This window comes from Poeciliopsis prolifica, unplaced genomic scaffold, assembly GCF_027474105.1.
Source record: "Poeciliopsis prolifica strain line A6 unplaced genomic scaffold, Auburn_PproV2 SCAFFOLD144, whole genome shotgun sequence".
NCBI lineage: Eukaryota > Metazoa > Chordata > Actinopteri > Cyprinodontiformes > Poeciliidae > Poeciliopsis > Poeciliopsis prolifica.
This window is the reverse complement of record NW_026562519.1, coordinates 86,001-99,457: the sequence shown is the minus strand read 5'-3', so window position 1 is coordinate 99,457 and position 13,457 is coordinate 86,001. Positions and strand designations below refer to the sequence as shown.

Genomic DNA, 13,457 nt, shown 5'->3' with positions numbered 1-13,457 from the left:
AAATGATGGTAGCAGTGAATGCAGTTACATGAGATATATTCATAACGCAGCCATGGCGCTTGTCTTTATCTGCCAAAGGATGATGATACCTTCTACTTTACGTATAAGGCGACTGTCGTCTTACACGTATCAACAAGCCCCTATACTTTGGAGTGGCTACGTATGCGCCATTTTGGGGAAATTGTAGTTGGAGATTTTACAGAAGAACTATGAATTCAATACGTTACAATGACACCCAACTTTTATGAACTGTGTGATGCTGTGAGAGCTCTGGTGGAGCCAGCAGTACATTGTCCAATAGAAACCTCCTACTACTTCTTGTCATCTTCTTTGAGGTTTTCGCCAGTAGTAACATCCAACTATTAATTATGTGACCTGTGTGATGTGAAAAAAAAGTGTTTCTATTGCAATTTTGCAACATACATCTATTTTGATACAGCTGGAAAACCACCTCATCTTAGAACAAAAACTTTATCAAAAACTATTAAGTGAATTTATTTTCGTAATTTAAATTTGCGCATTATAATGGTTAATGGAAACTCAAGTACATCATTCAGAATATCTCACCTTAAACAACGGAACAGCATGCAGGGGCTGCTCTCCCATACACACCAAGTCTACACCAATACCTACAACAGGTCAACATAATTTCATGGTTCGCCTCATTCACACTTCACATGTTCTCTTCATTTGTGAGGAGACAACAATCACTTTCAATAAAATACTGACCATTATCAATCATTCGCTGTTTAGTCAGAATCATAAGCAGACGGTCAACTTCAAACACTCCCACTCCCGGAGTGATGACCACGGACATCTGGCCAGTGCGGTCAAAGTTACGGTTGATGTAGTGCTTGTCAAACACTGAGGGAGGCATGTAGAACGTATATTATTAGCCTTTGTAAGGTATAATGAGTAAACATTTTCCAGGGGTGTAACAATACATCAATCCACATCAATTAAATTATTAATGATTCAATTACATTGAGGCAAAATGAAAATATTTCCACACATCCTCTAGGCAATATTAAGATAACGGATTTAAAAAATGCACTCGATTTTTTAAATCCGTTTATTTTGAGATTATTTTCAACAGGTGATCTATTTTTTTATAAAATATCAAAAAGCTTTTTTTATTTAAATGCGTGATGCTCAAATTATGAATTATTTTTGCAAGTTTATATATATGTAATTAATGTGGTGGAAGGGGATAAGATGCATCATATCAACTTGTGAATTAAATCAAAATTGTATCATGACGGATTTTCTTTACTTGGATGACATCATCTTGTCATCCAAACAAATCGATAAATCTGATGACTTAAAACCCTAATAATTTCACAAGCATCAAAAAGACATCAAACTCTTTGTCTTATAATTCATAGAGGAATTTAGCACCACCCTCCTCCACCTGTTTCTGTGCATTGCTCATTTTCTGGTTGAATGAAGGCTTAAACACCACTTCGATCATTACTTGCAAAATAAAATACTAATTCTTCTAACTACAATGAGTGACAGTCCCCCCAAAACCTGCAGTGAAACCATGGAAACTAAAGGAGCACCACAAACCGCCTTACTTTTATTACATTTCTGTCAAAAATTAAATAAGATTATGTTTCACATTTTTATTTTTAAAGTACCAGGGCATCCTGTTAATCGTACAGTGGTAGATTAATACTCTTACCATTGCAGAACTAAATATCAGACCAACACAAAGAATGTATTCCAAAACATCTGGGATATATTTAAAATAATTGAGGGGCTATACTGTAGGTAATTAAAACTCATACTTTAAAACCATTTGCTCCAACTATTTCATGAATAAACCAAGTAAAAGTCTGTATGAGAGTCCAGTAGCTCTGTTGAAAGATTTTCTAAAATTGATTGGGGGAAAAAATGACCTATTATTTGATGTAAATTTGATGAAACCATGACATTTTTTCCATGTTCCTATCTTCTTCTACAACACAAAGAAATGTCTTGACACACAGAGCCATAATGTTAAAAGAAGAGGTTCAGTCTTAAACCACTCACCATTAAAAGACAGATTAATGGCCTCCAGGTAGTTTCCCTGCACTGCAGTGGAATTATAACCCACAGGAAAACCAGCTGGCATCAAAGGAAATGAACAAAAACTTTAGGTTAAAAATGGTTCCTGATCCAAAGGTCAGAAATGATTAAGATTCCTCCATTACCTGTTTCTTTAAGTCGAACCAGAAAAGGGTACTGAATGAAGAGTTTCTTGATGGTGACCAGTAGTGACATCCACTCATCCCGTCTCTCATTCTGAGCCACAACCCTGATCACAAAAGTGCATATTGACTGCTTCCATCAAACATCGCCATGTTGTGGTATGCTTACCTGTAAAAATCTTCATAATAGCGTCCCTCATGATTCTGTCTGACGGATCCTCTCAGATTCTCAGGAAACTCCTCTGAGGGTTTAACAACATAAGAAAAAAATTATTTTAATATTGCTCAGAGAATACGATCAATCATCACATCCACTCACCCAAAGTTTTGGCGTTGTAAAATGTGCGTGAAAACAGCACAACGGTCACTTCATGACTGCAGTTCTTCTCCTGTCAACATGAAATGTTAGAAATGTTCATCTTTTTTCTAGATGCTTCTGCTGATTTTTCTGTGGAAATTATCATTATTGTGAGAGACACCGAATTTATTAGTTCATTAGGTACCCCACCCAATCTGTTTTGTTTATGATAAGTTCATTCATTGTTCATTGTAGTTTCTTAATTCCTTCTGAACTTGGTTTTGTGTCTGTCTTGTGTATTGATCTTTGGTAGTCATATTTACTTTATATCAGTGAATGCGTCGCTGTGAGGTGTGTTCCTGGAACGTGCCGTTTGCACGCCAGTATACTGTTTTCCCCGTTCTGCTGGGTAGTGTTAGGCACCGAGTGTTGACAGGCAGACTTTTGTATAAAGGTAAATAAAACCCTTTTTGTAATTCGCAAAGACAACTCTGGATGTCATCTGTGCTTGAGCCCAGCAACATTATTATTATTTTTTCTATTTTATTTTGTTATAATTTTTGGTGATTTTTAATATCTAGCCTGAACTATTACAGGAATACATATAATGGAGTATTAGGGCAGGCAAATAAATTGAATATGAGAATAAAGTCATAAAGTTATGAGAAGAAAGTTGTACTAATAAAGGAATAAAGTCAAGGTCAAATTTATTTACATAGCACATTTTCAGGCTGCAAAATATGCTTTACTAGGGAAAAAAACAACAAAATGCTAAAAGGCATCAAAAGATGAAAGATTCAACTGTCTAACATCAGACAGGGGAAAGACTTCAAAAGACTGTTAGATTAACAAAGACACTGGAAAGGAAAGAGACAGAACACAAATAACATTTGTGTCAATGTGTATAAAAAGCCAGATCATAAGAATAAGTCTTCAAAAGAGATTTAAAAAGCTCCAGAATTTGTGCTGATTTATAACTTGGTAAAAAAAAAACATTAAGGTGAGGTGAGGTAGTTTTATTTATATAGCACTTCAGTAACAGGCAATCCAAAGTGCTTTACATGAATTAGTAGAAAATACAACACAACAAACCAAAGGAAAGAGCAAAAGAAGAAAAAAGGAAATAAAAATGTATAACCCCATGTTTAAGAATAAGTAGTCTGTGACTTATAAACTAGTAGGGGTTTCTCTGAATTCTTATTTTGATCATGTTGATCTAAATCAGGGGTGTCAAACTCCAGTCCTCAAGGACCGCTGTCCTGCAGTTTTTAGATGTGCCACAGGTACAAAACACTGGAATGAAATGGCTTAATTACCTCCTCCTTGTTCTCCAGAGCCTTGCTAATGACCTATTATTCTATTCAGGTGGTGCAGCAGAGGCACATCTAAACGTTGCAGGACACTGGCCCTCGAGGACTGGATGTTGACACCCCTGAAGTAGTTTGTCTAGATGGAGGAGTTTCTCTGGATTCTAAGTTTGTTCTAATTCCTACTCTGGGTTGAGTGAAATCCTCTGGATTTTTTTGTTGTAGCTAATCGGTTTGATTCCTGTTCTGGGTTGAGTGAATATATAAAATACAGGCTCCTATTAAAAGTATAAATACTCCATAATTTATAAGTTACAAGGAGTTTCTCTGGATAGCAATAAACTAAATATTAGTCTAAAGTAATAGACCAGTGGTTCTTAATTTGGGTTCGATCGAACCCCAGGGGTTGAAAGAGTCGGTCTCAGGGGTTCGGCGGAGCCTCTGCCACGGAGGTAAAGACACACTTGTGTAAAGTTGTGATGACGCACCCCGCTTGGCCATCACTTGCTTCAGAGGATCACGTGACATTGCTTGGCCAATCAGTGCTGCGGGGAATTTGGTGCGTGCAGCAGGCAATAGCTGTCGTAGTTCTATGTTGTCTGGTTTCTTTCTCAATATTTTAATCCATTCTAAGTGTGTATCACGGAACGGGATGGGAGTCAGCGTCCCATCGGCATGATATGCAACACCAAGTTGAGCAACTCTAGTCTCGCACCGGCAAAACAAAGAGAACACTTCTTGAAGCTGCATGGAGATGGGGAAAAGTAAAAAAGTATTTTGTGGATTCAAAACTACCAAAAACAAATTAAATTTCAAATTTAAAAATATTAATTTGAAATTTGAAAATGTTATTAAAAAAAAGCCAAATTTATTTTTAATTAGTAAAATAGCAAAAAAATATTATTGGGGTTTGCAATTCTTTTATGGGGCTGAAATATTTTTTGGGGGCCAGAATAAAGTGATATTGTAATTTGTTGTGAGTTCATGCACCGTGTTGGTTTTGTTCTTTGAGACAGGTGATGTTCATGCACGACTCATTTTGTGCACCAGTAAAAAAAAAAGCATATACCTATGTCTTGAATTTGGAAAAAAAAAATCATAGTTTATTTATCACTGAAGAAGGGTTCAGTGAATGCGCATATGAAATTGGTGGGCTCGGTACCTCAAAAAAGCTTAAGAACCACTGTTATAGACCAAACAATTCCACGGGTGACTTCAGGAGGGATGAAAGGATGAGAAGGGAAACTTGTTTACATAAACCTCAGGAAATTTGAGATGGCCAGCAAGCCAAGGCCAACACAAGGGAGCCAGAGTCAGAATAAACAAATTTTCTTTAGATCGGGTAGACTTAAAATTTTCATCCTCCCTAGAGTCTCAACAAGTACATCTCTTGTACCAGTCATCCAAATTAGCGTGGTCCTTCCCACTGGGCCAGAACTAGCAACTTTTCCAAGATCAATTCCATCCTGCAAGTGAGTTTTAGCATCCAAAGTTTGCCTACTAAAGGATCACATCAAACTTCAGCCTATTCCTCACAGCATGTCAGTCTGAGTGTTTGCTAGTTGGCCCAATCCATCAAATATTCCCAATATTCCAGGTATCTGCCAACTCCAAACAGCAGAAATCCTATTATGAATCCAAATAAATCCAGGATGTATTCCTCCGGGTGAGTCCCCGCAGTCCAAGTGGGCTCTTCTCTCCCCAGTTTTTTCATTTAGAAAATTTGATTAATTGCACTGAGACTAGTTAACCAGATAATTTGTAGATTTGGAGCATGTGCAAAGAAAGGTTTCAAAAAAGCAACACAAAAACAGAGCAAGCAGGGTGAGCATGGGAAGTGATGGGAGCAGAGGAAAAAAGTGTCTGCCTTCACCTTTAGCTAGAGGTGAATGTTGCAAGGTACAGCTTGACCTTGGCCAACTGTCTTAGATGAAAAAAGCTTGATTGACCACTTTGGTTCCTAATCTCTGAACCGAATCTGATCATCTTAATGGATACATGCATTAAGAACTAACATCTGTATAAGGGGAACCCGCTCCTGCTACCTCCCTCATTTTGGTTTCTTCTACTTGATTTCAAATCCTCATCCAGATTATTATTTTTAGCCATGTTGGAATACATAAAACTTTATGATTAAAATGGGCTTCAAACAGAAGTGAACAACACTCTAATAATACATTCAGCAAGAGGTCAAGAAGACTGGCAGTTAGTAAAACAACAACTAAAGGACACAAACCTTCCATTTAGTGAACAGGTCAGACAGGAAACCACTGACCGCCTTCTCAAAGTACAGATCCCCTAAAAGCAAAACATTCTAGTGATAAAGATGCAGAAGAAAGAGCTGCAAGTCAGATACCTCTCATGTATGACTTACCATATATGTCAAAATCCCACATCTCACAGCTCATCTGGATGAAGATGTAAACCATCGCAGACGTTGATCTAAAAACCACCTGAGAAACCAGAACATCATGTTGGTATAATTAATAACTCAACATGAAAGAAGTGCTATGAAGATGAAATTAATGCATTGAGGATTGACTTGGATGATTTCCTCCTTATTTCCAAATACACCTTCATTATTTCTCTAAAAGTACAATATGGTGAAATGATGTTTCAGTGTCTATACCATGGAAAATAGGGTCAAATATATGGAGGTACACTGCCTGACCAAAAATAATTCTAAAACAAGAATAAAAAAGAAATCACACATGTTATTCCCTTTCACCGTCTCTAGCTTGGATTATAGAACTCACACACAGAGATTGTTTTGATAAGCTTCTGCAACATCACCAGATCTATTTTAATACAGTGTTGCATTAATTTTTCACCAACATCTTGTATTGACGACTGAAGAGTCTGACCACTGTTAACGTCTTCTCCAGACAGAATTTATCAAAGATTCTCAGTGAGGTTCAGGTGTGAACTATGTGGAGGACGATCCGTGTCTCCTACTCTGTCAAGCACACTGTCATAATTTGAGACAAATAAATTTTGGCAATAGGTGCATTTCCAATAGCAATATATTAGCGCAAACTGAAAAATACTAAAATAAATTTCCTTATCAAAAATATGTTAATTTCAAAGAAAAAAATGTTTTTGACATTGCTTTGTTGCTGAAATGCACAGTACAAATAAACTTGACTAATTCATGACTAATTCATGACCTGCTTTAATGAGGTGGATGCATCTACAATAACTCTTTGAAGAATTGAATTAATGACTTACAACAGCATATAATTTCCCTTTGGGATTAATAAAGTATTTTTGAATTTAATTGAATATGAATTGAAACAAAATAGATGTATTTAGCAGAACTGCAATGGAAAAACTTTTTCAACAGCCAGGTGTTACTACTGGTGAAAGTCATGAACTAGTCAAGTTTATTTGTAGTGCATTTCAGCAACAAGGCAATTCAAAGTGATTTAGATCATAAAAACATGAAAATACACCACACAGTCTTCTGCGTAAACATTACCAGTGAACATTATATTTTTACTGTGAACATTATATTTTACCAAGTGCCATTATACATGTCAAAATGTTGCTAAGTGTTTCATTAATTATGGTTCAAAGGCAACTCTAAACAGGTGGGTTTTTAGTCTTGATTTAAAGGCATTCAGTGATTTGGCTGTTCTGAGGTTTTTTGGAAGTCTGTTTCAGATCTGGGTTACATAGAAGCTGTTCTATGTACCATGCTGCTTTTCCATGTTTGGCTCTGGTTCTGTGGATGCAGAGCAGACCAGAACTAGAAGATCTAAGAGGTTTGGAAGGTTGATACAACAGCAGCAGATCATTCATCTTTTGTATTGCTAAGCTGTTTAATGATTTATAAACAAACAGTATTTTAAAGTCTATTTTCTCAGTGGAAGGACTTTAGAACTGGGTGATGTGCTGCTCAATCTTCCTGGTTTTAGTGAGAACATCAGTTGCATTCTGGATCAGCATTCCATTGCCAGCTAAAAGATAATTGTTCATGCACTGAATAGGAGGTTAGTACCTATTTGCTTAGTTAAATCCATGTGGGGATTTAACTAAAAAAAATAAAACATTAGTTTTATAAAAATAAATAAAACATTAGTTTTATTTTTTAGCCAGGTAGTGTATAACAACAGTGTTTGTATGAGACTTTACTGATCTGCCATGGATCAGTAAAATTAGCTATAAAAGGTCACCACATGAACATATCAAAGCCTGACTCTCCAGGAAACCTCCTTACTCATTTGTTTTTCACAACTTACTCTGGTATTCTCGCTAATGTAGCCACAGGTCACTTTTTCTCCTTTCACCCATAACTCACTGGCCTGGGCTCTGAAAAAAAATCCCCAAAACACCAAGACGTTAACAGCAGTAAACATTAGCCTTAACTAAATACTGTGTCCAATGAAGAATAGCACCCGAAATGTCATAATTTATCAGTTTTGATTTCAACTTAAGGCACACTTTGGTTGCACATCTCATTTTTGTCCATGTGGACTGACTGAGCAATGGAAGAAAATCAAGCCATTATTAGCTGTTCAGTAACGCATTATTTTAGGTTTATTTTGAACCTTAGAAAGTCTAATTGGGAAAGATGCTACACAGGCTGATCTAGTGGGATCACTGCATAAACTTAAATATTATGTAAAACCTTTCAGTCTGGGAATAATTACAGAACTTTAAATATACTACAATATAAAACCGTGAAACAGCCTCTCCAGTGAATGTTTTGTGTCTAACTGCGCATGAGAGGTGATGGTTCTCTAGACCGAGCAGATGTCTGAGACATGTAGGATGGAGTGGGGACTTTATTAAATATGTTTTAAAAATTTTGCTTAACATGTTGATAAAATAAGACTTTGCACAACTTTTGCAGACTGTATTTGACGGTTCAAATTTCCAGTAAGGGTTTGATGTGTAAAATGCAGAGATTCGATTCTGATTTTTGAGGTCACAATTTGACTCAAAAACTATTTTCAATTCAGAAACCAATTTTTCTATGCAAATACTCTACAGATTCTGTTTACATTATATGGCAGAAATTAGCTGCCTGGGTTTCTTTTTTAATAAAGAAATACTTAAGAATTATTCAAAATACAGAGGTAAGACGGTCTTCCATGTGGTCGAGTGAATACATAATGCAATATGTAGTGCACTCACAAATACGAGCGTCAAAGACATATAAAATCAATTAAATTTTTTTAGGTACTTTGAAAAGACTCAGAATTCCCAGGAATTGGAATTGTGATTTTCTATAAAATCAATATTTTCTACACTTCTAGTAATAACAAATGATTGTTTCTAGTCACCAGATTAATCAACAAACTTTCAGGTTTGCCTATTAAACTTGAAACCAGATGTTTACATACATTGTATACAACTTTTTGCCACACACTGACATTGACAGAGACATTTTTAGGACCGGGACTTTAACACATTAGTTTTGATTAAACTAATGAGAGATTTTCTAAGTGCAAAGTAGATCTTTACACCACATCACAAACCACAAGAGGAACAGTAAGGACATTTTAATGATGAGGGGAAAATTGAAGTAGAACAACAATATTGTAATGTCATATTTCCTTATATTGCAAAATATTATTTTGCACAGAACTAAAAAAATATACTTAAAACTGCTAAATTGCTGGAAACAAAATTATTTCAGGCTTCTAATCACAAGTTTCCGAAAATTGTTCAAAGTCAATCAAGTGCTGTGAAGCCAATGTAACATACCTGATTCCTGCTAACTCCACTTTCTGAGTCACATAAGCACATGTGCTCACCTAAAACACAAATTACATAAATTACACACAGCATTAAACAAAAAGCTACACTAGGATAGAAAAATGTGTTCCAATGAAGGTGTCTTCATTGGAACACGTGAGGTGTGTTCCTTCATTGGAACACACCTTCATGTGTTCCAATGAAGGTGTCTTCATTGGAACACATTTTCACTGTTTAGTTGAGGTTATGTGTTCAGTCTCTCAGGGCTGCAAGCATAACAACACAGAATTATGTTCTTTCGGTCCTGGTTGGAAAGTTCGTGCAGCTTTTCTGTTATCTGGGCAGAGCTTTTTGGGTAATGCATATTATACTTTAATTCTGCACTGAAAAGAATCCATGAAAACTTCACAAATGTATGACATATCTTGGCCAGAAAGAATGTTGTTTTTGTTACTGCCACTTTAAGGGGGAGGATAATGGAACTGATTTCCTTGTTATTGTGGAGTGTGCATTGGCAGCATTCACATAGCCCACCAGACTCTTCTTTAGCCTCCACATGTCTCCTCTGCCAATGTACTGATCTTTGAACGTCAGTTCCACCAAATCGAGTGTTACATCCTTGTGGCGGAAAACACAAAACTGTTAGAAATTCTGCACTACCAACAGATGAACAAAGTAAAAGTCAGCCAAAATAAGCATACCTTAGGGTCAACTATATTAACAATAACATCCTGATAGGCACGGAGCTTGAAAGCCTGTGCTACCGTCTGGTCCACACTGATGGTCTCTGCAAAGGAAGATGATGTCCAGCATGATGATGTATAAAGTCATTGCAAAGGTTCTGCAATGTGGTATCAGAAGATTTATGGACAGATTTGATGGTTTATGCTCCAAGATGTAAAAAAAAAAAAGAACTTTGAATGTGTCAAAACAACAAAAAAACCTGACATTTCTCAGCACAAGGTTCACTTCAAGTTCAACCCAGAAAAATAAGGTGGCCAAAGACTTTTTTTTTTTTCCACTATCCACTAAGTTGAAAGTGGATAGTGAGAGCTACATTTGAGCTCTCAAATTTGAGAGCTACGTCCTTGCTCTCAACATTTTGAGAGCAAGGATGTAGTCAAGTTATATATAAGGACACCAATCACTAAGAATCCCTGCCTGCAGAATTTGATAAATTTTTTTTTTCATCTGACAGAAATCTGAAATCAGAAGTCACTAAGTATAGCAACAAAGTTTCTAAATTGGTGACAGTGGCGTAAGTACAGTTAACTGCGTACGTATAGACATGACCTGATGTGTGGGTCTGTCAGTCAGTGTTTTCTCACTGCAGAGCAAAGAGACAGTGGTTGATTCTTAGAAAGCAAATAAAGCTGGTAGATGAAATCGGCTTCACATGCAAGTACCAGCTGATCACTCATCTCCCAAAATAAAATAAATGGTGGTGAATTTATTGGTGGACCCCTATTATGGTAAATGGCTCATTATCAAGTCCAGAGGATCCCAGAGCACTTCACACTACACTCATTCAGCCATTCGCGCACACATTCGCACACTAATACTGGCTAGTTATGGTTCACCAGCCAGCTGTGGCTTGTCCTGAGCAGACAGATGGAGGTGAATTATAACTTATTCTAGTTCTGTACTCCTTGTTTGTCACCACTGCTGCAACAACCAAGCCTCAGTCAATGCAACTAATCCCCCACGATAAAACTTTATTTACCTTTCTGAAGATCCTCTTTTAAGCTTTTCACCTGAAGCAGAAGAGGACTGCAAACCAAAAGACACAGTCATATCACACTCATCAAAGGTCAACAATGAATGAAAAAAAGTTCAGCAAAACAATATAATCCATCCAGATCATTATTTCTTGATTTAAGTCATCTCACCTGTAGTCATCTGTCGGGTGAGCAATCTCAATTATGTCTCCCAAGTTGACTTGAGGGAAGATTTTTGGGTTGACAACCAGCTCGTCATCTGCTCAGGGAATAAGCTAATTTTCAATACAATCCCACTAAAACATTCACATGAGTTGGTGCTGACTGAGGCATTCAAATTTTCTTCTTACCACTTCCACCAAAACCTTTCTTGTGCAGTACGAGTTTATAAGACTTATTTGTCTTCATGCTGGAAAAGCTAAAGAAAGACAATTTTGCCAATACAGGTTATTTTTCATTCAAGCTAAAACTAAATTAATGCCCGACAAAAGTATATACATTGAACATTTCAGATTTGTTCACATTATAAACACAAATTATTTACACAGCCTCTCAAAAGTTTATAGATCTGAAGTTTTACTGGGCCACTTTAACATGCTTTGATCTAAACTACCTCTGGCTGGATGTTTAGCTAGAAGCTAACGCTTGCAACCTATACCAGATTTTCATCTATGAATGCACTGTATTTAGCTCCACAAAACTTCCCTATATAATTGCATCCCTACAGCACGATGTTACTACTGTCATTTTTCACTGTGGTTATGTGCAGTGTCATCATCTGCTTATTATCTACCCTAACCCTACATATGTAGCATGTAGCCCCAAAAGTTTACGTTCCTTGATGCTGCAAGTACAATTTGAAAATATAAAAGCTAATACATTTATAAAAACAAATAAACACTACATGTAATCGTACCTGAAGTCACTGGGAGCCCGAACTCCCAAACAGCTTTGGAAAGTTGACGTTTGCCGTCTAGCATGGGACTCCGAGAAAGCTTACGTGTAGTGTGTCAAATGACCACTAAATTGATACGAACCTTTCAGAACAATTCGTGATGTTTCTTTACATTCTCACATACATTTTATTTTCATATAATGAAAACGACGAAGAATCGTTTAGGTTGTACGTATTTTTAATCCTATACTAGCTTAGAACAATCCCACAACACTTCCTCCAAACCTCTATTGTGATTGGCTCTCTACATGAGAAAGGGCCAAAGCTGTAGCGTGATTGGTTCTCTACTTTTTGAAGATTGTTTGTTTGAAAGAGTGCTCACTTCGGCCATGTTATTAGTCGACCCTACTAAAAGTCTAAAACTCAGTGTGCGGAGGCATTTTACAGCGTCAGCTTTAAAATAACAACAACAAAAAATCACTTCTAACGCAAGTGGTTCTAAACAGCTGCCCAAGTTCAGCTGTTCAGAGCCACTACCCTGTCATTTTTGTAGGCATTTCTTCTCCAAAACACCTGAAATAAACAAATAGCTCGTTACCATAGACGAATAGCTGAATTCTAATGAGGGAATTCAACAAATTAATTAGGCATGTTGGGAAAAAGGTGCATTTAAAAACTGCAGGACAGTAGCTCTGGAGCTTGGAACTCTTCCAGTGGGAAAATGTCCAATATCCATTTATTAAACTTTCTCGATTTCTGGCTTATTTACTTCTCTAGATCACAAATATGCTGCATGCAATAAACTCCTATTGGTAAAATATTTTTGCCATAATTCTTCGAAATGAGTATAAAACATGTTCTCCCTGTGCATGCGTGGGTTCTCTCCGGGTTCTTCGGCTTCCTCCCACAGTCCAAAAACATGACTGTCAGGTTAATTGGTCTTTCCAAATTCTCCCTAGGTGTGAGAGTGTGTGTGTGCATGATTGGTTGTCCTGTTTGTCTCTCTGTGTTGCCCTGCAACAGACTGGTGACCTGTCCAGGGTGACCCCGCCTCTCGCCTGGAACGCAGCTGACCCCGTTAGGGAGAAGGGTGCTCAGAAAATGGATGGATGGAAGTATAAAACATTACACAACAGTGTCAATAGTAGGTTTTTGCACACAGGTGGAAAATCAGATCATCCACTTCCACCAAAGTCCCCACCCTTGGCCACGAGCCATCCCACACCGCACCCGACCCCTTGGGCTCCTCCCACAGGTGGTGGTGGGAAGGGGGATCCATGTTTCCTCTTCAAGGTGTCCCTGGCCGAGCTCCATGCATTAAGACCCGGCGACTGGGGCTTGCCA

At 37.3% G+C, this 13,457-nt stretch overlaps 1 protein-coding gene across 6 annotated transcripts in view; it reads right to left on the bottom strand.

Moving 5' to 3' along the window:
- The window catches only part of depdc5 (DEP domain containing 5, GATOR1 subcomplex subunit), a 49,557-nt gene extending 37,171 nt beyond the window's left edge, over positions 1-12,386 (bottom strand). For all 6 annotated transcript variants that reach the window (XM_055025347.1, XM_055025353.1, XM_055025351.1 and 3 more), the window contains exons 1-16: positions 12,135-12,386; positions 11,569-11,636; positions 11,390-11,477; positions 11,224-11,270; positions 10,202-10,287; positions 10,035-10,118; positions 9,510-9,559; positions 8,039-8,108; positions 6,172-6,250; positions 6,034-6,095; positions 2,512-2,581; positions 2,362-2,434; positions 2,196-2,299; positions 2,035-2,109; positions 730-864; positions 568-629 (exon numbers count right to left, since the gene is read on the bottom strand). In XM_055025347.1, the coding sequence (XP_054881322.1) occupies positions 568-629; positions 730-864; positions 2,035-2,109; positions 2,196-2,299; positions 2,362-2,434; positions 2,512-2,581; positions 6,034-6,095; positions 6,172-6,250; positions 8,039-8,108; positions 9,510-9,559; positions 10,035-10,118; positions 10,202-10,287; positions 11,224-11,270; positions 11,390-11,477; positions 11,569-11,626 (1,143 nt within the window). In that variant the 5' untranslated portion in view covers positions 11,627-11,636; positions 12,135-12,386. The remainder of the gene's footprint in view (positions 1-567; positions 630-729; positions 865-2,034; positions 2,110-2,195; positions 2,300-2,361; positions 2,435-2,511; positions 2,582-6,033; positions 6,096-6,171; positions 6,251-8,038; positions 8,109-9,509; positions 9,560-10,034; positions 10,119-10,201; positions 10,288-11,223; positions 11,271-11,389; positions 11,478-11,568; positions 11,637-12,134) is intronic.
- Positions 12,387-13,457: the final 1,071 nt, after the last annotated feature.